General features: G+C 32.1%; 1 protein-coding gene and 1 long non-coding RNA gene across 2 annotated transcripts in view; one reads left to right on the top strand and one right to left on the bottom strand.

Moving 5' to 3' along the window:
• The window catches only part of LOC126742618 (molybdenum cofactor sulfurase 3), a 49,398-nt gene that overhangs the window by 12,239 nt on the left and 10,097 nt on the right, over positions 1 to 27,062 (bottom strand). The window contains exons 2-5 of the mRNA XM_050449346.1: positions 12,578 to 12,734; positions 11,382 to 11,686; positions 11,003 to 11,324; positions 4,747 to 5,023 (exon numbers count right to left, since the gene is read on the bottom strand). Coding sequence (XP_050305303.1) covers positions 4,747 to 5,023; positions 11,003 to 11,324; positions 11,382 to 11,686; positions 12,578 to 12,734 — 1,061 coding nt within the window. The remainder of the gene's footprint in view (positions 1 to 4,746; positions 5,024 to 11,002; positions 11,325 to 11,381; positions 11,687 to 12,577; positions 12,735 to 27,062) is intronic.
• Positions 1 to 27,062, top strand: part of LOC126742627 (uncharacterized) — a 48,980-nt gene that overhangs the window by 4,485 nt on the left and 17,433 nt on the right. The gene's annotated exons all lie outside the window — the stretch shown is intronic.

Raw genomic sequence — 27,062 nt, forward strand, 5'->3', positions numbered from 1 at the left:
ACACATATTTCCCATATCCTAGATAACTGAGCATGGAAAAAGACCAGGAAAAACTGGTCTAGGAATAGCGGCGGTCGAACTAAAGCTAGGATAGCGTGGCTGCTGTTCCGGCACATAAGTATTATAGCAGATTATGGCCGGAGTCCTAACAAATTACTGCCGACTCAACCGACATCTGCATATTATTATCTTAGGCGTATTGTCCAGCTTGCTGTACTACCCTAGGTGTGGCCTGGTGGCGGAAACAGCATAACATTTTATATCACATATCGTTTATGCCACGAGAGGAACTAGCGGACCTTAACTAGGAAGACCTGCTCTTTTTCATTAGGAGGACGGGTCGCCTGCTTATGGAAACTGGAGAGGGTGGTCAGCGGTGATGACGGAGTTTCAGGAATTGACGGAAAGGGAGTTTTAGACCGGGGAGACAGTATCCGGCAGGTGGCGGCCACTGTCTCCCCACCATTACTACGACAACTATCTAGGGAGCTGTTTATTTTAAGCAATAAAATACGCCCTGCTAATTTATCATCCATTTCATCATGTCCACGAAAACCCAATTTCGATGGAAAAAATATATCATTACATATACAAGTATTTTAAGATTTGTCGATTTTTTTTTAATTTGAGCTTTTCATCGTTCTTATGTCGAAAGAAGGGAAGGACGATGGAAAAAGTAAAATTTTTCATGCGATAGCTGCAACTCTTAAAAAATGCCATTGAAAAAATTCACATTTTCGGATACTATTGGACGAATTAAGAAGCAACAGCCTACTACAGGAAACCAACGCTTTATTGAGAAAGAAAAAACTGGATGATAATCAGAAAAAGCAATTTATTCAAAAAAACATGGAGAACAAAAATTACAAGTAACAAGTTAACATCTATGCTGAAAACAAAAAGGAAGAAGAAGATGTATCATCGAGGGCATTCAGCAGTTAAATTCGGTCAATTTACTGATGGTTTAAAGCTCTCTCAGGTCAAGCCTATACAGAAGTATACTAGAAATATCTTTCTGTCACCACTAACTTTTATAGCCTCTATATAGATTGAAATTTGAATTAGGTAGAATGATACAGACTGCACACATTAGGTGTACTAAAGTAAATTCCGAGAAAAAGTCATTGAAAATTATGTTTAAATATCTTGACACTGACAAGGTTGTAAAAGTAGAACTATTGAATTCTTTTGAATAATGGTTGTAAAAGTGAAACTATTCAACTATTGAATTTCTACACTATTTTTAGGTTTAGGCGCTTTTTACTATGTTTTGAATCAAGCATATTGTTAATATCTGTATTATATTAGTTGTGTGTATTTAAATTTAGAGTTTTTGGTATTTTTAATGATAGTGTAGCTTTCTGAAAGTTAGCTCTTCAGATCATGTAAATATGTTTTTTTATACAGGGTGTTTGGAAGGTGAGTAGCCAAACGGAAATGGTGAATAGGTGAGGTTACTGGCTATTTAAAACCCATAGTATTTTTTTGTTTTTTCTCAAATTTAAGGAGTAATATATTTTTCCTTTTTTTATTAGATTTTCCCCGTTTTTTTACTTTAACCTTTAATTTTTTTTTTGGCCAATATGGCGCACAATAAATTTTATTTTAAAGACTATCCTTGTCTCATTCAGATTTAGGTAATAACTGGGAAAAATATTTAAAGAGGAACTAATAGTGGAGTAACAAACTTCCTCAAATCAATAGAAAAAAAATCTTACGTCAACTTTACAATGGAAAAAATAATCATAAAAAAAGTTGTGTGGTTTTAAAATGTGTTAAAAAACTTCTCTAGTTAATAGTTTTTCTAAGGATATGCCACATGTAACAAAAATAATTAGGTAACTTACGAAAAACAAATAAGTTTGTCTTTAAGGACGCGTGAAGCAATTTCTTGAATGCAACCTAATTGAGCAGGTATAAACCTATGCCTCTTTCTAACACAGCTAAACCTGTTACACTATAATCTCTTTTATCTTTCGGCGACAGTTCCTTTGTGCCCCGCTACCTTAAACTATTACCTGTCACTAACCATAATACGAGTATTATTTAATCGAGACTTGTTTTTCTTCGCTATACGTATTTTTAACTCCGCTCTACGCATATTGTTTTTGTTGTTCATTTTCGTTAAGTTTTGTTTATTTTCGTTAACTTTGTTTTATTGTTACTGTTGCCTACTATGGCTGATGCCTTTACCAACGAGGAGTACGCCGATATCCTAATGGCATATGGTAGAGGTGATGGAAATGGACGAGAAGCAAAAATAATTTACCAAGAGCGTTTTCCCAATAGACGCCAACCTAATCGTCATACTTTTGAAACAACCTTTAGACGCTTAACAGAAACTGGTAGTCTAAATCGCCGTGAACCTGGAACGGCCTGAACGAACCTGCTGATGAACGAATTCTGGAAGCTTTTGACGAAGATCGCACAACGAGCATCCGGATTGTAGCTGCCAATCTAAACCTAATTGTATGGAAGGTCTGGTCTGTTCTTCATTCCAATGGAAGGCATCCCTTTCATTACATTCCCGTGCAAGATCTTGAAGAAAACGACTACCGAAGACGCATTCAGTTTTGCCGCCTCCTGCTACATGTGGACGTCGATAATCGCGGTTTCTTGAAAAACATACTGTGGACAGATGAATCCAAGTTTTCAAGGGAGGGAATTACCAACTTTCATAATTTGCATTATTGGGCCCCAAAAGAAGAAAACTTAAAGATGAAGAAAGTCGCGTCCTTTCAAAGGAAATTTTCAGTAAACGTTTGGGCAGGCCTAATTGGTAATACCCTTATTGGCCACATTATTTACCGGATAATTTGAATGGGGATAATTATCTAGATTTTTTATTAAATGATCTTCCCGAACTCTTGAACGGGGTTTCAAATGTTCTCAATGAAGAACAAATGGCGTTCCAACACAATGGGTGCCCAGCGCACTGGAGATTGGCGATCCAGGAACACCTAGACAATGCATTTCCCAATACTTGGATTGGCAGAGATAAGGCCCTATCCCATGGCCTGCAAGATCACCGGACTCGACGCCGCTTGATTTTTACCTCTGGGGCCATGCAAAAGAACTTGTGTATTTCGAACCTATAAATACAAGGGAACAATTGATTGGAATTGGAAATTGGAAAAATTATTGACGCCTTTGTAATAATGAGACGGGAACTAATATTACAGTATACCACAAGAAAAATAAGAAAGCGATGTTACGCGTGTATTAGAAATAATGGCCATCAATTTGAGCAAGACTTATAAATAAACGATTTGAAGTAAAAAATATGTTTTTTTTAATCAACCTATAAAGGAAAGGCTCGTGGAAACAAAAGAGCAGAATAGGTTTTAGGATGGTGAAAGAGATAGCGCAGATTTAGCAGTGTTAGAAAGAGACATAGAGAGACTTTTTTAAATGTATATTAGAAATACACATTTAAAACCACACATTTTTTTTATTATTATTTTTTCCATTGTAAAGTTGACGCAACATTTTTTTTCTATTGATTTGAGGAAGTTTCTTACTCTACTATTTCTCTTTAAATATTTTTCTCAGTTATTACCTAAATCTGAGAGAGATAACATTAGTCTTTAAAATAAAATTAATTGTGCGCCATTTTGGTCAAAAATTAAAAAAAAAAAAATGAAGGTTAAAACGGAGAAAATCTAATAAAAAACAAAAAAATATTATGCGTTTTAAATAGCCAGTAACTTCACCTATTCACCGTTTCCACTTGGCTACTCACCTTCCAAACAACCTGTATATATTTTTTTAAGGTATTATTTAATACTTATCTAATAAGAATAATAAGGATAACAATTTTTTATAAATATAGAAGCTTTGAATTTTGAATATCATAAGGAATAACTAACTGCCTACGTTTTTGAGCCTATTTATAGCAGATACTATATTCTGCTTCCAAAAAAGTTTGAATTTGCGAAAATATACGCTACATTAGAATAGCTGTCGGTCGAATGGGGCACACTTTTGAAATCAGAATAGCTTATTTTGGACCACGCTACATTTTCGCTTTGTGCTAAAAAAAATAAACAGCTTCAGCGAAAAGTTTATGTCGTCTAGTGCTTTTTATAATATTTATAGCTATCTTTAATTTCGGTAAAGCTATTTTAGTATATAATAAAATGACAGAAAGGTGAGATAAGAAAATAGATTAAAAAAAATAGTTTCCATCGTAATAAGATTTTAATTAAAAAGTACAAATAACTCTCCGTATTAGAAAGACGAAGTATTAAAACAACGAGGTGGTGAGGTAGGTCAGCGTTGGATTTTATTCGAATTTACTTCTAACATTTTTAGCGATATCTTGAGTTATTTTTTCGAGAGAGAGACTTTTGATTATTAAAAATCTAACTTTGTACTAAAACTGAACATTTAAAAAAATTACCATTCCAATAGTTGACCATAATTAATTTTAAGAGCTTATATATGCACTTTCTCAAACGGTAGATAATATTAAAAAATCTAGCATTAGTTAAAAAGCATCAAAACATTTTTAATATAAATAATTATCGAAACTCATATACAAAAAATATGACGAATTGAACAGTTGGTCATATTTAATAAGTTTTTTGGTAAAAAGAATCTACTTTATTCTCATGTTAGGGGTTTCTATAGAATAAATATATCTTAAGGTGTCAAAATATCCAGAAATATTGTATCATATTTTTAAAAAAACCATATTAATAGTTATTTGATAATAATCTTAAATTAAGTTAGTAAAAACTTTACCTCACTATATCCGACAAAACTCCCATCGGACCTCTTCAAATTAAAGTTCACAATACCTCCATGATCTTCTGCACATTTAAAGCCATTTTCTGGATATAATACAGCAACGGATTCGCCGTTAAAATGGTGAAGCTCTCTTAGACTTTCATAAGTATATTTTGCCAAATTATAAATGTGTAAAGAAATAAGCTGTGGAGTTAGATTCAATCGCTTAAATGTATCAAAACCATGTTTTAAGCTCAATATTGATAAAAATGATATTGTGCCATCTTCATATCTAAAAATGATTAGACAAGGATGTTAATCTAAAAAAATGCATTTCTATGTTATTAAAAATTAAACATATTTTTTATTATCATATTACAATAGAATTTTATTTAATAATTCCTTATATGTCTGAAAATCACAAAATTTTACCCAAGTGCTTATGTGTATAAGTGCAGTATACTACCTGAAATAAATGACTATGGGAAGGTACATTTATGTACAATATGTATTAAGATTTTAAATTAAATAGGCATACTAAATCATATAAAAATTACTTAAAATGACTTACATAGACTAGAAAATATTTGTAATAAAAATATTCCTCTAAAAAGCTTGTTTTAAAACCGTTCTCCTAATATTTGCTTGTTTCAGGTACTTTCATATCGTACTTCATATATTTTTCTTTTGTATAAAAAGCTTTGATATGCGACAAAGAGAATTCTGCGTCTACTGACTTCTCTACTTACTGAAATAATGTTTACTTTTCTAACTATGGAATGCAAAAAGATGTAATTATTACCAGTAAAATTTAAATACCTCAGGAGGCAAAAAATATTGATTGATTGATTCGTAGTGTAGTGCGCAGCCGAAGACTATTATGCATCAAGGTTGAATCCGTCATATTCGACAACTGAGATTTACCAGAGGCCGATAGACTTGGAAAAATTAATGAGGCTCTCTAGTTTAAAGTACTTATACACTATAGCTATTATCCAAAAATTTGAACCTAACGCGCGTGAATGCTGAGAACTTCCCGATAACATGATCCGAAGTTTTGTTTTCCTCCTAACACTAACTGCATTCCAATTTATCTGCTATGTCGGTAGTGGAGATGACGCCTTAAATGCCACTGTCCGGTTAAGAGCCCTATCACTAGCCGAATTTCACGTCTTTTTAAGCACAGTAATTTGTGGTGAGGCAGGCAGAGGGCCCATCTATGTGTGCCTTAGCCTGTCTCATGCGAGGTACCTTAGTCCATCTTCGGAGGGTCTACTTGTTTAGCAGTGCCACTTCTCTCTGCCTGTAATGGTCACAAAATCCTTGTAATCCACAGTCTCAGGTAGCATACAGTCACTGCCCAACAGAAAAAGAGGGAACTTTCTACGGCCTGTGCCCAGGTTTTTCATGGCTAGTCTTAGTAGTCTGTAGTTTACCAAGGATATCTAACCTATGCGAAGTCCTCATTGCCTCGAATTGCACCATCAGGTTCAATGGCGAAAAGCTCAACATCTGTACATAGCCACCAAACGATAGCTCCGTATGTGAGGAGAGGTTTAATATTACATAAATAGTTTTAGTTAAAGATCTTAGGAAATAAACCTCAGGTGCCGAAGGTTCTTCTACAGGCCCATAGCTCGCACGAGATCTTCTTAATTCTGGTACCTACGTCATCTTATCAGAAGAGTTTAGTTCTAATGTGATTTCTAGGAATCGAACTGTCTTAGACTATTGCCACTGCACTCCACCCAGAGACACAACAGGTGGTGTGCTAAAGTTATGTCTTATCGTAGGAGCTCTGCTTTTTTGGGGTTGCTTCTAAGACCTCCCGAGAGTCACCATTTGTCCATTATACGCAGAGTTCCCATCATCGGGCCTTGTATTGTGGCGTCGTCCTTTTCGGGATTATCAGCGGGGTCATCAGCCCTGTGTGTATAGCCTTCTTTAACTATTTGATCAAGCTGTCAATCTTGCTGTTGAGCTAGGCAGGTACATAATTCTGCGAGAGTATAGCCTCTATCCAACTCACAAATTACGGTTCTAAGCCATGGCACCCGAGTGCTTGGAAGATTATTTCATAAGGAGTGTTATCAAACGGATCTAGGATCTCATATCTAGGAACGTACCCAGGCAGGTCTGACCATTACCTAGAGCACCCTCCATCTTCCTCACGAGGTGGTATATTTATTTTATTATATGATTTACCCACAGGTAGGCGGATACGACACTTAATGGAATCATCGAAAGATACACCAATGTTCTATATCATACTATTAAATGAAAAGCCTTGAATTTTTGTGTTCACCTTGAAGAAGATCTACTACAGGCCGAAATGTTGGCAATAAAGAAAAAAAAAATAAACGGCTTAGATTTTACTTGACTCCACACCCAACTTACCCCTTAAAACTCAAAACAAATAAACTGGGTCCCTAAAATAGCATATCCTTGATATGCTATTTTAGGGACTGGACGGTAGGACCTCGTAACCCTTAAAGTAAGAATTTTACAGGAGAGAAGAAAAATCGATTAAAATACAGAAAAAAAAATTCTTCGCATTTTTGCTTTTAAGTTAAATTTAAAATTAATACGATACAAATTTGAATTAATTTTTATTTACAGAAACATTTATGTCGGTTACAAGGTACTGCATTTTCAAATGTGTTGCTTACGAGGTAATGCACAAAGAACAGTAACAGGAAATTCATTAATCCATAACATTGTTTATTGAAAAACCAGTAAATAATAGAAACTAAAACAAATTTTATGCTTACAAAATACGCAGAATATTATTAAATAAAATAAACTTCAATTCTAAATAAAACCAAAAATATTCTATTGTTAAATAAAAACTGTAATCACAGAAAATAGAAACTTCGTTAAAATATTGTCGATACAACAAGATAATCATTTTGCATCAAAAGGCAGATTATCGTAAAATGGCCAACAATCTTGAGGTATACATTTTTTTATTGCTTGAAGATGGTCATACTTCGTTTTGGTTATTTTATTTTTCTGTTTATATAGGGCGAGAAATTCAATAATCTCAAAATTTTTGATTTTATTTGGACGATTGAAGATCTCATGAAATAATTCATTGTTAAAATCCAGTTTAAATTTGATAAGACCTCCATAATACTCTAATGCTCGAATATCCGCCACAAGCGAGGTTTTTGATGGTTTTATCGACCTATATTTCATTAGGTCTTTTCAACTAAAATCCCTAAAAAAATCGAAATCTTTCGTTTTTGCCACGTATGGTGTCGAATGTCTGGCTACGCATGTAATTCTCAAATAATCACTTGGTACCTAAGTATATTTCTTTGTTTTTAAGTCGCTTTTCTATTGCGCTATGCACTGAGTCACACTCCATTTGAGTATGACCCTTTTCAAGGAATTTTTGGGTCATTGGTATCATATTTTTCACTCAGGTATAATAAAGCATTGGCCAAAATCGCATTTCTATTCTGAGCAGTACACCCATCGGACTATATTATAATAGGTTTTTTGTCACCACCACTAAGAAATTTTTCTTCAAGAAAATCAAGCAAAAAAGATGCGTATGTTGAGGCCTGTCCATCTACTTGAGTTTCAATATACCAATAGCAAACTACTTTTTTAGTAGCCAAATTGTAAATAGTGAAATTGTGAAAACACAATTTAGTTTTGTAATACAGTGTACTCGCTGCAATCTAAGGCGATAGCTTAACAGCTTGTACATCCATTGTAATAACGTTACATCTTTCCAATAGTGCATCTGCTTTATCTTTTTCTTTCTCAGCTCTGGCCCTATTTTTCGCATCTATGTGCTTATTGTAGTCTTCATCAGATACGTTTCCATTTTTAAACATAAAACAAAAATCGCACTGATCCTTTCGAGGAGAAAAAATAGCAATCTTCATTGATGTAGCAACCTGCCTTAATAGCTTAAAACAAGGAGCTTTACGATTTTCAGTCTGACGTTCCTGTTGGTAAACTTTATACAAATCGTTCTAAGACTGAAAATTTTGCTCTAGATAAAGCCTGTCTGTATCCTTCCTACAGTAATGGGATGGTGATTTATTTAATTTAGTTAAAAATGTGTCTAAAAATTCTCTATCTTCCTTAAAAATATCTAGACGCTTCACTTGGGTATCACGTGCTTTTACTATCCCATGATTTGCCGATAAAGCCCAAGATCTTGCAGACCATTCTCCTAAGCTTAAAGTATTAAGATACATTGTAAATTAAGATGGTATTTCAATGTTATGGACCGTCTTGAATTTTCTGTTTCAGGCCTTTTCCTGTCACATACCTTTACTGTGGTTGCTACAAACACTTTTCTTTGTTCCCAGGACATCTCTGACCAAAATTTGGAAAAAATATTTTTTCTATCATCATCCGTAAATTTTCGGCACTGTTTTGAGGGATCTTTGCAATTGCATCGAGGCTTTAGACGTCTGGCTAGCGTGGGCTTTGAAGAACCAGTGCATTCATCATAATTTTTCTTGACATCTTTAGCTGTCGTGTTGGAAAATCAGCCTATAAGAGATACACATATGTTAGTATATCTAGTAAAATTGTAGTAGCAAATCTAGTAGGAAAAGGTAGACATTCCCACACGATCTTTAACATTGCTTTTCGAGGCACAAGCCAAGGCTAGCAAAACAAAGTTCGAAAATGTGTAAAGTACCTTTTCTTACGGGGTATAGCTACATACATACTGTTTTTCCAAAAAACGTAAAAGTTCTTAAAATAGATACTATTTTAAAAACACTAGTTTCTCCTTATTCTTTTAATTAATTTATTATTCAAAATATTTTAATATTTTTTTTATAATCCTAACAGTAATTTTCTGTTGCTAGGCAAAAAATGAAATGAAAGAAAATTTTTCTTAGCAAGAAAATAACTAACAATGGCAGTATTTCTTATCGGCTTTTAAAAAAACTGTAGTCTTAGGCATAATATAAAGTTTTACTTACCTCTGAAGTGCAGAAACACAAAAACAGTACCTCGTAACCACAATAGAAGATAATAGGCAGGACCTCGTAACTGAAACATTTGACTAATTACTAGCAAATTACTGACTAAAATTGCCAGTAACATTTAAAATTACATTAGTTAAACGAACATGTACCCAAATAAGATCACACCATGTAAAATAAAAAGAAAATTCAATGATATAAAAGAAGTTATTCTGGACTTACCTCTGAACACCACAACCGTTTACGGGAAACTGAGCGGTTACGAGGTAGTGTGTCAACAATTTGGCGCGAAATAGATACGAGGTTATGTTTTCTTTTAAATTCTGCTTAACGGATTTTTTTTAAATTTGAGTATTTTTCAATAGATGGCGAGACTAATTCTGAAAAGAAATATATCAAAATCCCATTTTAATAATTTTTGCGGGTTACGAGGTCCTGCCTTCCGGCCCTCGATATTAAAATATTATTAATATGGAAATATTTTCCCAAAAAGTAGATTTATACTAGGTACTCGAGAATTGCCGTGAAAAAGCGTAAAAAATCTCATTAAAATATGGAAAGTTTCTTTCAATAACAACAAAAGACAAATCGTTTACCATTTTACATTCCTGGAAAATCTGAATGAAATCTAATTAGCTCAGAGATAGAAGATTATTTTCAACGTAGAAGTATTTTAAAGTTATTTTTTTAATTTCCACCCATCGTCGCTATTATTTGTGAATGATTTGGCTCTTATTTAAATTAAGTGTCCACTAACCTGTAAACCAAATGAATAAATAAAGAGTTATTAAATAGAGATTGATTAAAATGTTCTTTTATAGTGGCTTAACATTTACACATTATTTTCGCAACATGGGTAGATGGACAGTCAGGGCAGGTTAGGCGGTATACTCCACTAAGATCAACATGGCAATTTTTTTGCTTAATATTAATTGTTTGACTTTTATTAATTTGATATTTAAAAGAAATGTTGATATTTCTTACATAATTATATACCATTTCGGAAACTAGTGAAAAACGATCTATAAAAAAATAAAGACGTAAATGTTATTTATTAATTAATTGTTTTATGAATAATCGACTATTTCGGGGTGTCAAAATTATTTTTACTTATTTTAACTTTTATTTTTGAATTATATTATCAATAATATTTGGATTATGACTACTATTAACATCTTCTTTTCAAACAAGAAGATTTACAAGATGTTTTTTACGTTTTATTGAAAGAAACTTACCCTAGGCTTATATTACCACAATCATATCCTCCCATTACTTACTTAACCTGCCTACTATTTCTAAATACATATTACCTTTCGTGGATATTTGGCCTTGGTATAGTTACATCTTCTGAGCTTAGAGCCATTAGTATAGTTCCCCCTCCAAAATATTGCTTTTTGAGAGTGTATTCGCTACATCTTCGAACTAATAGAGCTCCCAATCCAGATGGATATCCAAAAATTTTATAAAATGATATAGTTACAAAATCTGGCTGGTATTTTGATAGATCAAGTTGATTTGATGAAACATAAGAAGCTGCGTCCAGTAAAACATAATATTTCTTAGCCGCTATATTAAGATTTCTAAGGCGTCCGTTTTGTATGTGATCAATCCATGATAATGGATATTTATTTCCTTGAAATTATCAATAATAAAGATTTATTTAGATATTTGATATTTCACACAAATTACCTGCAAAATTACTTTGAGCTGGATAAACAAATAAACAATTACCACTACTTTCCTCTTCTTCTTCATTAGTACTTAGACTATTGTTAGAATGATTAAGAACCTCAAATGCCTTATCTAGTTTTACTTCTTGCCATTGTGGTGCCAGATTTCGCATTCCAAGGACAGAAGTATGATTATCTTCAAGGTATGCTAAAATTCCTCCATCAAATCTAAATGTTTCTGCTACCGTTTTAAGACCGTGTGAGGTACTTAATGTGAATATTACAGAGTATTCTTCAGGCTTAGCATTAAAAAAGTCTAAAACTCTATAATAAGAATAAATATTCTTTTAATATAAATATTATTATTTAAATAATTAGCATACAGATAAATGATATTAACTGGTAAACTTTTTATATAAAATATATGGTTACGTTTAAGGTATAAGGTAATAAGTCCTGTTCTTCTCCTATGCTCGTAGGTACCTAGGAGCTGTTATAACCTCTGATAACGATATCAGTAGCGAAATAAAATCAAAAATGCAAAACCGCAATAAATGTTTTTTATATCTCACAAGATATGTTTACGTCCCGACTAATATTTAGGAACTCTAAAATACGGATGTATTCAGCAGTAATCAAGCCAATTATTATTTATTATTCAGAAATATAGACAATTACGAAGCAGAATGAACTAGTGTTAAGACACTTTGAACAAAAGATATTGCGGAAATTCTTTGGACCTAGAGTAGTGAAAGAACGAGTAAATATTAAGTAAAAAAATAACTGAGGAGTTCAAGGGCATGTTTAAAAGACTGAGTTTACTAATCAAACTAAATCACAAAGGCTCAGATGGGCCGAATATGTACAAAGATCGCCAAATGAACGTCTTATCCACAGGATATGGGAAGAAAATCCAGTGAGAAAGAGACCCTTAGGAAGACCGATGAGCAGTTCTCTCAGTAGCTCTGGAAAAAATACATAAGCAGTACTATTTCCACACTTACTCTTAAATAAAAAATCCATTTTTTTTTATTTAATAGTAAGTTTAGCAGTATTTGGACTTTTATAATATGGTTAATAGTGGAACAGCTAAAAGCCAATTAATAAAAAAATTTAATAATTTTATAAATGTTATATATTGTATAACATATAGATTATAAGACAAAGCGATTTTAAAGGATAGTTTTTGAAAAATTATTAGTACTTAGATCATACCTATATCTTATTAAATCCACTTCATCTGTTGTTATTTTACTAGTTGTATTTAATGCATGAGGATTTGCATACACATTTGTAGACAGATCTTTAAAAACAAATTCTAATTGCTTCTCCGAATAAAGTGTGGTTCCTGCATGGTCAAGGTAGCAGATATCTAAAATAGAAAATGACATGAAGATGTTAATTATTTATATCGCTAATAATTTTAAATTTAATAAGAAGTCTTTATACTTGGCTCGAAAAATTCATCCATTATCCCAAAGATGCTGGTCATACACTTTTATAAAAGGTAAAAACACAAAGCTTACAATATTGTGAGCTTTGTTTATTTATATGTTAGGTGTTTTATGTATGTTATGGTCTGATGATGCTTTAGTCGAGCGAAACATGTAACCTTTGTAATTTTACTAAATGTATTTGTGATGCTGTAGATTTTGTGTTTTTACCTTTTATAAAAGTCTTTATACTTGGATAACATTAAAAAACTAGTAATAAATATTTAATCCTATTTTTTATTTAGTATATATTGGGTAGAACAAAATTTGTCAGCGGTCAAAAGTGAGAAACTATATTATACATGTACATGTTCTGGTTTAGATTTCAGATGCCTATATTTTTTAGTCTGGCGTAAAATATTTGTAATTCATTTTTGATATTAAAATAAAGTTTATGTTAATATAAATCAGTTATTTATTTACATTTTGTTATCCTCTTAGCAATTTTGTTGTATTTTACATAAACTCCATATATTTATTTTTATAATTGGTTCTGAATTCTACTCAAATTTATTTAAATTTGAAAATCCAAAAGCCTTATCTGACCAAAAAGTTACTTTTTACGACAGCATTGCATAATAAATTAATGTTTTTATAACCACGCGATAGCACTTCGAAGAAAAAATTAATAAACATAATTAAAACATAAATTACTTTATGTTTCTAAAGTTACATTTTTATCTACATTTTACCAACGCTAGGTAAATTAATATATCTAGTTACAGCTCTATACAAATATGAGTATAAAAGAAAAATAAATGTTCTGAGTATGGGTTTTAATACGATTACGCATACACCCTACAGCTTATATATAATGGATTATGACTATGTACTAAATATAATCTAACATATAAAGTAATATACAAAGCAAAATCTGGAATTGCCTGAGTAGTTTGGTATGGTAAAAATATACATATAAGTAACAACTAAAGGAAAGTTGAGGCAATTTTACTATCTAAAGGAAAGTCGTAAAAGAATATAATCTGAAGGTCTAAAATACGCAAAAATTACATGAAAGTAATAGAATAGGGAAAGAAGAATATCTCACAAAATACAAGTTCGAGTTCAATACAGAGTTCGAAAAATGCGATTCGGCATAACTGTCATAGAGGTATCATGTCAAGAAGTGAGCAATCCCTAAGCGCCTCCTACGCTAACATGCAAATGGAAGCATCCTCTGTTGTCAGCTGTAATTAAGGGTATTTTTGAATGGTATTGACTTACACAAGAAAAATTGTCCCATTTAGTACTTAATGAGACCTTTAATTAAAGGTTTACCAAAGAGTGTTATCATAAATATATGGTGGTTCTATAGTTCCACCAACCTCTTTAAAAGTTATTCCAAACTGCATTTTTTCAACTCAAATATTTTCTAAATTGAAAGTTGACATATTAGACATTATAAACCATTGATATGTTTTCTTTTTATTTTTGCCACACCTGGGGCAGAGCGGACTGGGCACCATGCCTATAGATACGTAGATGTCGGTTAGGTTTGCAGTGACCTGTTAGGACTCCGATCAGGTCTGCTATAATCCCTCTATGCCAAGACTGCAGCTACGCTATCCTAGCTTTAGTTAGATTTGATAGAAGTTCTTTAGCCTGTCGTAGCTAACTGGTGGGAGAGCTGATCCAAATCTCGCGAACTCGTCCGCCTGCTCATTACTCTCACTTTGCTGTCTCCGGTAAGCCAACACACTCGAATTGTCTTCCTCCTACCCAATGTGTCTAGCGCATCCCTGCACTGTTGGACCAGTTTGGAGCTGGTCCTGGGTGCATGGATGGTTTAACGCAGCCTGACTGTGGGAATAAATGATTATTTCAGCATCCGGGCCCTCTTGGACTTCTTTCCTGGTGGCCACCTCGAGAATGGCGAACAGATCGGCTTGAAAGACTGTCGAATGTCTTTCAACCGAGAAAGCTTGTCCGCGATCGGTATCGCTACGATACACTTAAGCTCCTGACAGCCATGTGTGGGTCTTTTTTGAACCGTCAGTGTACCATATTTGCAAATCCTTTCGAGGTCGAGCCTCTATGTTAGGCCATTCTTCCCTGCTTGCAATATCAACCTCAAGCGAACCTCCTAATCACACAGTATCCTCTGGCTTTGCCTTGAGGGGTACCAGAATTGGCATTTCCTTCACTACCAGTTTAGTGATAGATGCATGCCCTGCTACCCCTGGTTGATGTTGCCATATATTTATCCTTTATCCTTACATATGTTGCTAGCGTCTCCGTCTGAATCCATAGCGGGAATTCCGGCAAGAGGATGTTAAGCGCTAGAGGATGTTAAGCGCTGCACCTGTGCTTTAGCTAAATAAATGGCAATCACATCTTCAACTGATTTTCAGTGCCCATATTAAATATAGGATTTGCTTGCAAACATCTAAAAAAAGTATTACCATTAAAAAACGAATGTAGTAATAATTCCAATTACAAGGACAAATAACTTTTAATTGTAAATGTAAGTAAAATAATTATTTCAGATTTTGGTAGTCCACAATTTTTGACTCAATTTTCTTAGTATATCTTTATTGAATTCAATTCATATTTTTCCCATCCAACTTAAACCAATGCTTTTATCTAAAAATAACTTTTTACAATACCAACAGTCTTTTTAATAAAAACCAAATAATTACATTCATTTAATTAAAGACAGATGAACCATTATTCCAGGAGATCAAAAAGCAAACAAAATTATTATATAATTTAATTGTATTAATTATATAATAATAATAATAAGAAACTGTAGGTCTAAGGCCTCAGGCCTGTACTCTAATAGGTGCAAAACATGTATATCTTTATTACCTATACATGTTTAAGACTGAGACGGGGTTTTTCTTTTTGTTTATATAATAAATTAAATCCGTTACAAATTCATTCATCTTTTGACTTTTGCTTAGTACTTCACCTTAATACACTTCCATAATTTTTTGCCCTAAGACAATTATTAAAATAGAGTAAACCTAATAATAAAATTCAAAATTTATTTAAAATATACAAATAAAATTATTGAAGGCTATTCACAGGCAGAGACTTATTCAAATAGTAGTAAACGTGAACATCTTCAATATGAAATTGTCCCTAAAAAAAATCTATAATCACTAGGTAATAGGGTATCATGTTTTAATAGCAACCGGTATTCTTGGTATGTTTTTTTATTTTCCGGAGAAAAGATTTTTTCCATTGTTATAAGCAACAAAATGCTTTAAAAAATGACGTTAGGTGCTCATATACTTACCAACTTGTTTTTAGATTCTGAAGAACCAAACCGCCTTTAATAAATTTCCTTGTAAAGTCCAGTGCAACGATATATTAGAATGGTCACCCGTCAAAACACCAGCATTTTACTTCTCAAACAATGTAAATAGAAGGTGGATGACATTGTTTGGCAGGTGGAATGCTGGTGTTTTGACGGGTGACCATTCTAATATATCGTTGCACTGGACCTTACGTGCTTCACTCATAAAGTCACAAGTATCGGGCATTTGTATTGCTTCAAAATGAAACTAAAGAAAACCTTTAAGAAAGTAAAAAACAATTTTTTCACACAACACAAATATTTATAAGATTGAGGTAAATAGGGATAGATATACAAGATGTATCGATGCTATTTGGAATTTCGATGTATGGGATTAAAAATATGTTGTTTTTCTTTTATGGTTTATTTTCATATATTCAATAAAACATGGTAATGAATTATGAACGAAATGTTAAATACAAATATAAGTATCGGATACATATTCATTGGTTTATATATTTCATTTGCATTGTATCGATACTTATTACGGTTTTATGTGCATTCCTAAGATAAAATGGCTGTGGCAATAAAAGAAAATGCACGTTTTTAATAACACAAACACCGAGTTAGAGAAAACGCTGCAGCGAGATTTTAATTTTTATAAGGGTTGTTTATACGATTTAAGGTTTATTGATAAAATTTATGGTTATGTGTTTTTTTTTAAACAAATAAACGAGTTTAAGTTTAAAACACCACTAGGTATTATATTGTAGCAGAAGATAACAACTATAGATATAACAATATACCTAAACAATAATAATGTTTAAAATGAAATACTAACTGCAAAAATTAAAGACATATTCGATTAAATATAAGTACTGCCTTCACAAATTAAATTTTAAAAATTAAATATATTATACTTTATTAAGAAATAGAAAAAAATATTTAAAACTTATGCCGCTGGAATATCTGCCAGATATGAACATTAAATATTCTCTGCATATCTGTTAAACATCTGCCAAGAATATTGCTGTTGCATATACGATATTTGGCATATTCGTGGGGTATTCCAGGCATATTGACAGATATAAGAGACATATTCCACGACTATTGTGTGCTGTCTAGCGCTAGCGCCGCTTTTTCGCAGATTCTAAAATGTTTTTATGACTTTTTTACTCCACCTCGATTAGAGTTAAAGCAAAGAATAGAAACACCTTAACCTATATAATAACGGAACGAGTACTACAAAGTAAATGGTTTAATCCATAGTTTTTTCTCTTTACCTTTCTGATATTGAAAATTTTTTTGCCAGTCATGGCTCTCGGGGGCATTGATGGATACCATAATGTTACCCTTCTGCTTTATGCAGATGACTTGGTTCTTCGAGCTGACACCGAAATTCAGACGCAACGAATGCTTTTAGTCTTGGAAATATACTCGGCAAATAATTAACTTATCATAAATACGCAAAACAGTAAAGTCATATATTTCAAACCCAGTCCTACTCCAACCTTCAACTTTATTCTCAAAGGCAGACCGCTTGATGTGCTTACGGAGCTCTTTTTCCTAGGTGTAACTTTCTCAAGTTCGTCACTTTTTAGAAAGATGGCTGAGAAATCTGCCACTAAAGCTGATCAAGCGATTGGCGCAGCATTAGCTACTTTATCATATGCAAAGGCTGGAATAACTCAGTAGTGTTTTTTTAGTGTGATTTTTTAGGTGATTGTTACCCATTATGATAAATAATTTTTCCAGTGTTAGTTTATTACCTATATTATTTTCTAATTTTCTATTTTAAAGATAAGCAGAATTATTTAAATTATCTATTTTTTGCTAGAAGCAAACGCCATAAGTCAAATGGTCTTTCAGAGTATCCCTACTCTCGTGCTAACAGTCTTTCCTTAAAAAAATCTTAAATACAAGTTGAAAAAGTAACATACCTAAAATAATTTAAATATTTTCGACATTAGTATATATAGCCCGATTTGAAAAAAAAACTCTTAATAAAGCAAAAAATACACCTTGGGTCACGCCAAATATTAATTTATGACAAAAAAATCTTACGTAAGCTTTACGTAAAGCTATAAGAACCAAAGGTTTGACTCATTGGTAATATTACACGCAATAAAATAATTATTTAGCCTCTAGAATACTAGAAAAGAGATAAAAACTTAAACTAAATACTAAATCTGCGGATTCTGACAAATTAACTTATATGATAATATAACTTTGTTTTTGCGGTGTCGATCAAACTAAAAAATCTTTTACCCGCAGATAGGTCAACAAATGTATTACCCTTAGTAACGGACGACTTACTAAAGTTTTTAGATCAAATTAAAATGACATTTCTTATATTATAAGATGATACAAAAACAGTAGAATCATATCATCTTATCTATCATATATAAATCATATATCTTATAGAATTAATCATATTTTCTTATTACCAGCATTATATGTTCTTGTATTTTTCACTATAAATGGTTATTTTTTAACTGAATATCAGATAGGACGCAAGTTTCATTTATTTTTATCTATTGAGCAAGGTATTTCTCAGGAAGGTATCTTGAGACGTCCTTTATAACTCTCAATCTTTTACCTTGGTCTTATCTCTTTATATTATCAAGCAAGTGCTGAAAATGCACAGCTTTATTACAGTTTTCTGTTTCAGATCTGACTATATATTTATTTTATATAATGCAGATATGGCTATGAATGATGTAGTTTTCTTGCTCTTTATTTCATAATAATACATAAAATATCTTTTATGCGAATTAAATTCTTATATGGTCTTAGGTATCTAGGATCTTCTATTTTATATCTAGGATATCTATTTTATTTAAGTGATGGTTATATTTCGGATCTTATATTTTTGGTAATAGTAGCGTATACAGTGAGAGCCAAAAGTCCGGAATAAATTCATTTAAAATTCAGGGGTATGTTAAAAAAAAAGCGCTCGGACACGTCGATTTTTATTTTTAACTGCGGGTTTTCTTACTATAATTTTATGTATACAGGGTGGTCCAAAAATAAGTTACGACCATCAACTTCAATTTTTCTAAGGTAACCTTGTTTTTTGTGTTTTTTCATCCATTGTTGCAATGATGTTGTCATAATTTTTTAAAGTGACAGGTATCAAGCAGTCTTATCCTTGTTTATTGTAAAATTTAATATTGCCTGAAAAGATGAATAAGTTAAGTGAAACTGAGAGAATAGAAATACTAATTATGATAGGATGTGGTGATCGCATTAGGACCCAACACCAGGTTTGTGAAATGTTTAATACCAAGTATCCTGATAAGACAATATCTCAGTCTACGGTTAGCAAACTAGAAAGAAAATTTAGGGAATTAGGTCACGTCAGAGACCGACCCAGATCGGGTCGTCTCTCAATTTCCGAGGAAAAGAAGTTAAATGTTGTTTTGTCCATTGAAGAAAATCCTCATACACCGACTAGACAGGCAGCACTAGATAACGATGTTGGAAAAACATCTTTAAGAAGGATTTTGAAAAAGGCAAAATATCATCCCTATAAATTAAAATGAATCCATGAACTTAACGAAGATGATACAGATCGTCGATTAGAGTTTTGCGAAAGTATAATAAATGTCTGCCATAACGACCGTCTTTTTACTCGTAGAATAATTTTTCCTGACGAGTCGACCTTCTGCCTCAATGGTACAGTGAACAGACAGAACTGCCGTTACTGGTCTTCCTCCAATCCAAATTGGGTGATTGAAGCTCATACCCAATATCCTCAATCTGTGAATGTTTGAGCCGGCATTATCAATGACAGAGTCATAGGTCCATTTTTCTTCGAAGGTACCTTAAGAGGTCAACGTTATTTGGAATTCTTAAGGAACGAACTGATTCCCGCTTTATGTTTGATGTTTCCAAATGCAAATAATCCCAAGATTCCAGAAGCTTCAATTTGGTTCCAGCCAGCAAGATGGCGCGCCGCCACACTTCAGCAGAGCCGTGCGCCAGTATTTAAGTGAGGTATTTCCGGGTCGATGGATTGGGCGAAGGGAGCAATTGGAGTGGCCTGCTAGGTCCCCCGACTTGACTCTTCTTTTTGTGGGGTTATTTAAAGCATAGAGTGTATGTAAATAAACCCAACAATTTAGAAGAATTGAGAAATAATATAAGAAATGAGATTCAACGAATACCTCAAGAAATGATACGCAACGTTCTGAGAGAATTCGAATCAAGACTCGCTTACTGTCAAGAAGTTAATGGGGCTCAATTTGAACATTTAATTCGGTCTAGAATAGACTAGTTTATTTTTGTTCAACGTTTATACAATACTTTTGATTAAATACATTAATATTTTGAATGTTTTTTAGAAATTCAACCGTAAATTTCTCAGTTCATGTTGACACTTTTTTTTTTGGGTCGGTGGAGAAATTCTTTATGAACACTGGTTACGCGGCGCCGCCCCCAGTAGTGTGGGACTCAGTGTCGAGTCTGTTTCGTTCTATACCCACTAAAACTCCACCGCTGGGTGGTGCCTTGTGGCTCCCTACACTGCGGTCTGCTAAGATGCAGTCCTATTGTGTCCCATATGTTTAGTCCTACAGGTTCAATTCTGTAGCTTCAAGGAAGTCCAGGATTGTGCCCAGTGGTAGATTTCTTATACCCTCTAGTGCGGGTTTCTCTTCCCCCAGGAATGTTGCCCTGGTTTGATTAAATGCTTCACAGAAGCACAGTATGTGAAGAGTTGTTTCGTCCTCCTCATTGCATCCCCTACATAGCGAGGTAACTGATTTCCCTAGCGTATGCAGGTGTTTCCTGCTGGCTGCATGGCCTGTAAGTAGCCCTGCGACCCTTCGCAGTTGCTGTCTGGAGAGGCCCAGTATGTTCTCACCCTTCTTGAAGGGTGGGCTGCCTATAAGTTGTTTGGATTGTTCCATCTTTGGCAGCTGCTCCCAGTAGAATTTGTTCTGGTTTGTTAGCCAGTTGCCGATTTCCCTCTTCCAGGTCTTATCGCTGACATAACATGTTGGTTCAGGGCCTACCAGGCTGTTGCTGGCTCCCTGGGTTGCAAGTTGGATAGCCCTTCTTGCAGCCTTATTGTTGCCCATATTCTCTGCTAGGATTATCTCTGGCCTATTTTGCGCTTCGGCGAGGTTCCTGAGATCCTCCCAGCAGCTTATGTTGACACTTACTAGCTAGTGTCAACAGACGGTTTTAAAAAGCTTCGATTAAAAGTGCAAACCGCAATTGTCTATGTCTAACCGTTTGGATTTTATAACATGTCAAAAGTGCAAATATGCCGATCTTCAACTGTCAATAACTCAAAAACAAATGAAGATAGGTATAGGACATTGTACATGAAATATGTCTAGAATTTTCTGTTTTTTAAGAATACAGAATAAAAAATAGGTATTTCCATTTCAAAAATTGAAGTTGATGGTCGTAATTTATTTTTGGACCACCCTGTATACATAAAATTATAGTAAGAAAACCCGCAGTTAAAAATAAAAATCGACGTGTCCGAGCGTTTTTTTTGAACATACCCCTGAATTTTAAATGAATTTATTCCGAACTTTTGGCTCTCACTGTATATGATGTCAAAATGGTGAACGTATACGTCCTAAACATCGGACGGGCGGTCTTGAATTTATGGCAAAAAGTCTTTCATGAGCCTGAGCATTCTTAGCTTTATATATCTTTGAAATGTGTTAAACATTAAGAAATTCTGAATATTTTTTCAATGTTTAGTACCACTAAACATTGACTATTTAAATTAAAAATAGTCAATCTCAAATAGTCAAATTTAAATTTGACTATTTGAGACTGCAAAGGTGTGAGTGAATGGATGTTTTTCTAAAAATACTAAGATGGCTAGGGAAACACGTGTAGAGATTTACAGAAAGTGTTTTGGAGGAATGGTAAAACAAATTTTATTTACTCTCAAAAAGCATATTGAAAAATGGATTTAAGGAAAAAATCTTCAAAAATGTGAAATGAAAAGTATATCAAGACTTATAAATAGTGAATATAGCAAATATTCATAGATGATTCAAAGAGTTATGAAGAAACCAAATGACGATGATTGAAAATTCTAACTTATTTAGAATCTGTTCTAGTGATTCTGTATTATTAATGGCAATTAGTGAAACCTATCTATGAACCTAACCGAAAAGATTTAACAGACTAGCTTAACAAAAAATTAGTATTAATAAATTTTTGGTTAGTGGCGTATTGATTTTAAATATTAAATTTAAATTAAATAAAATAAAATATAGAGAAAAATTTTGCGTTAAAAAACTATATTTTAAAAAGCCACACATCATCATCGTGTTGCACATGCATCCCCTAAGCAAATGATAATATAATAAGACTATATAAATATTTATTTACGCTGATTACGATATTATTTATCTATCTATATTGTTGTTATCATACGAACTTAAATGACAGCTCGTAACCTAATAATGTTAAATTATGGTGAATACGTTGAGATTATGAATATATTAACTGAATCGTTATCTTGCCCCCTGTAAAGAAATCCATTTTAAAACTCTGATATTGAGCTTTATATTAACCAAGGTTAAACAAAATTACTCATGTCTACTTCGTAATAGATTAAATTCGCCTTATAAATATATTATAATACGATAGTGCGATGAAATCTTATTAAAATAAGATCTCCGGTTTCATCGTAAGTCGCACCTGACCATGTTTGTCATGTATTATCGGATCCACTGGGCACAGTCTAACAGTTGAAATCTATATACTTTGCACTGGGATTTCTCCAATGGGAGGTATTGGCTTCGACTTCGGTACCAAAGTTCATGTAATCTTAAGCTTGAGATGGAAATTCGAATTTTTAAAAAAGATACAGTATAAAAAAATAAATATAATAAAAAAAAGTATAAATAAATTTAATACTATTTAAATAAATGTTATTGTCATATTTTGATTAGTTCTTTTTAACATATTCAGGGGATATGATATTTTGTCTCTGAAAACGCTACACTAAATATAATGATATTTTATTAGGATAAATAAAGTACATAATGCCTGGATAAAAAAGGAGTTGAGAATAACTTAAGCATGGTAAATCTGACCTGGTCTGTGATTCAAAAAAAGTAATGATAATGGTAATAGTGGTTATGCTAATATAAAGTAAGATAGTTTATCAGAATTTGATTTCATACAAACGCTTTTCTTATTCGAGACCTCTTAAAGACCTCTTAGTGAGAAGTAAAGACTGTTGTCACACACTGTTGAGTTAAGCGGCTTGTTGAGATAATTTTGTGTTCTGTGCTCTTTAAACGCCTCTGCAAGCAAAACTTGAAATTAGGCAGAGAATTTTTTAAACAATCTTTGGATTGAGCTATTAAATATTTAAAATTTATGAAAAAGTAAATTTAAATCATGTTTATTATTAAATTTAAGAAATTAATTCCGAAAGTTCTTAAGCTACCTTAATTAAGTAAACAAGAATAAAATATAAAATAGATTTTTATCTCTTTAGTATGGTTTTAACATCATATTAACTTTTTCGAACTTCAATAAAAATATGTTGGAGTACAAATAAGTCTTAATCAACAATTAAAAAAATATGTGTGTATGTAGAAATAATTTCCTACTTACAGTAAAGAAATGGTAGCGCAGAGGTATACATTTGAATATTGTAGTATCCAAATATAAGCGTAAAGTTGTTTGGAAGGTTTTTTAAAAGAACCATTACGAAATTGACCTTGCTAAGGACCATGTAACTTTAATGAGAGCTTCTGACTTGAGTATCAAATTTATTTATGAATTAAGTTTTATTGTTTGGTATGAGAAAATGAATTTTTATTGGAATAATATATATATAAGATATATATATATATATATATATATATATATATATATATATATATATATATATATACCGGGTGACCAATCTGCCATATATCCGTCATTTAAGTTCATATGATAACAACAATATAGATAGATAAATAATATCGTAATCAGCGTACATAAATATTTATATAGTCTTATTATATTATCATTTGCTTAGGGGATGCATGTGCAATACGATGATGATGTGTGGCTTTTTAAAATATAGATTTTTAACGTAAAATTTTTCTCTATATTTTATTTTATTCAATTTAAATTTAATATTTAAAATCAATACGCCACTAACCAAAAATTTATTAATACTAATTTTTTGTTAAGCTAGTCTGTTAAATCTTTTCGGTTAGGTTCATAGATAGGTTTCACTAATTGCCATTAATAATACAGAATCACTAGAACAGATTCTAAATAAGTTAGAATTTTCAATCATCGTCATTTGGTTTCTTCATAACTCTTTGAATCATCTATGAATATTTGCTATATTCACTATTTATAAGTCTTGATATACTTTTGATTTCACATTTTTGAAGATTTTTTCCTTAAAGCCATTTTTCAATATGCTTTTTGAGAGTAAATAAAATTTGTTTTACCACTATATATATATATATATATATATATATATATATATATACACTTCTTTCTATCAAGTCGAGATCCGATCATATCGTGGACTACCTGAGATCCACCTGAAGCCCTTAATATATGGAAGCAATAATTTGTTAATATATTTAACAAAGTGGTTCAATTAATGGGATCATGAGAGGGGTAGATTTTTTCAACCCCTTTATATATACTATGTATATATATCAACCCGAGATCCACTAAATATATGGTGAAACTCGAGATCCGACCTTGTATATCATTAAAGTCACCGCATAACGCGAGATCCAAGGATGTTGCCAGTTCAAATATTGCCATTTTGTAAAACAAAATTAGGTTTTGTTAATCTTTTCTGTTTACCTATAAACTATTTCTGTATTAATACAAATGGAAACTATGGAAGAACGTAGAGTAACAACGAAAAACTAAGAAGTAATCAAAGAGGTCTATACTGTGACGATAATGTAGCTGACGATAATTAAGTAATTTAAACAGAAAATAGGACTCTATTTTAAAAATCTTCCGCTAATATTTTATATTTCATTACGGCTATATGTATAAGATAGGTGTGCCACAATATTAAGGGAAGAGGTCGGATCCCATAAAAGTCTATGTGTTCGGATTGATGATTTTTTTTTATTAATGAAGACAAACTAAACAAACTACTAATTTCTTTTTTTTTAATTAGTTAAATATATTAATCTCGTAAATCTGTGATATTTTGGTTATTGGTTCATTTCTTTCATAGAATATTAGGTATAATTCTTTATGGTAATTAAGGATTACCGTGAAAATAAGGAATATTATTGGCTTATGCCTATATGGCCTATATGCCTTATGGCTATATTGGCCTATATGAAGTAAATTTATATGGCGACTCATTTATTGACGTAGCTTGATTTTTCATTGTATTTATTACTCGTAAATTGACTTCTTTAGAATTTTCTTCTAATAATAAGTTATTTGCAAGATTTTAGATGAATTTTTTTCAAAATTATACTTTAAAAATAATATTTTTCTCACAAAAAAATTGGTCAATCAGAATAAAAGATATCGAATCATGAGTACTCTTGTTTTAGAAATGTTATATATTGGAAATTACGTACTGGAAGTTTAAATATTTTAATTATTGCTGATATTAGTTATTAAATGTTTTGATAATTATGTGTGTAAATTATAAAAATACCTATTAATTTTAAAGTAATAGAAAAAAAGGAATTGTCACAATCGTTTGAAATGTTTGCATTTTAAGTAATAGCCGGGATTCAGGGCGATCAATATTCTACTCTAACAATACTTTTTTACACGTTTTCGAATTATCGAATTATAATTGAAGTTGGTCTTTTATTATCCCACCGTCTTCGAGAAAATATGTACTTTTCTGATTAATTCATAACATTATAATAATAGGCGTTAGTAACTAATAGGCGTTATTCAGCATTTAAGTCAATTGAAGAAGTATTTTGTCACGATTTTGATGACGTCACAGAATGCAATTTGAGATTATCGACTTAGGTGTATTTTCAGTTCCGTCGAGATTATTATATGGCATAAGGTTTTGGGGTTTGTGTAGTCAGCACTCTCTTCTTGGCTTTCCAAAAGTGTGTTAGTTTTAAGGAGAAGATTTTGTATATTGCTGCTAATTAAGTATTGCAAATGCCCCATTCTACGTTGATTAACAAATCAATCATGTATAAAATTAAAATCTGTAATCGTTTACTGGAACACACTGAACAGCGCTTTTCTCTTTTCTTTAAGCTATTTCCGAAGAAGGTCTGTAATTTTCTCCTTGGAAGTGTTTACAATAATCTGAATGAGTTTTATTGTGAAAACATTTAAATATGATTGATTCCTTTCAAATGTTTGTATTTTTATTATTTTAATTAAATTTAACACTTTTAAGAGCTTTTTAAATCAATTTTTTATTTCAAAACTTCAGTCTACTTATTTTCAATGGATTTATACTATGTGTGCTTTGAAAGAATACCTTCTGCTGGCCGAGCAAAATGGAGGTTGTTAGTTTTAATTAAATTACAAAATACAAGAAAGATATTCATATTAATTGCATTGCTACTGACTTACAGGTTCTCTATTCAAATATTTAGACATCAAGATTATTCAAACTTCGTTGTGTGTTCTAGTTTCCTTATCACAGGATAGTTATTGTTTCGATTCTCTAAGTCTGAGTTTAGTGTATTGTAAATATTTTAAATTAACAATCCAGTTGAAACTTTTAAATAATTCACACTTATTTAAATATATATAAAAATATTTACAGAGATACAGGTAATTAAAATGATTGGTTATATAGTGCATTTACGATGAGAGGAACAGATTAATTTTATATTAAGATATTCTTTTTTTATTTGGATACATCGATTAGTATTGTCACTTGGGCATTTTTTAAATAAAAATTTTAAAGAAATAAATGAAATTTTATACAAGGTGCCAAGTAGAAACTAAGGCGTCACCCTTGATTTTTCTAAATGGAATATTATGATATTGCACAATT

Source organism: Anthonomus grandis, chromosome 12, assembly GCF_022605725.1.
Source record: "Anthonomus grandis grandis chromosome 12, icAntGran1.3, whole genome shotgun sequence".
Classification (NCBI taxonomy): Eukaryota; Metazoa; Arthropoda; class Insecta; order Coleoptera; family Curculionidae; genus Anthonomus; species Anthonomus grandis.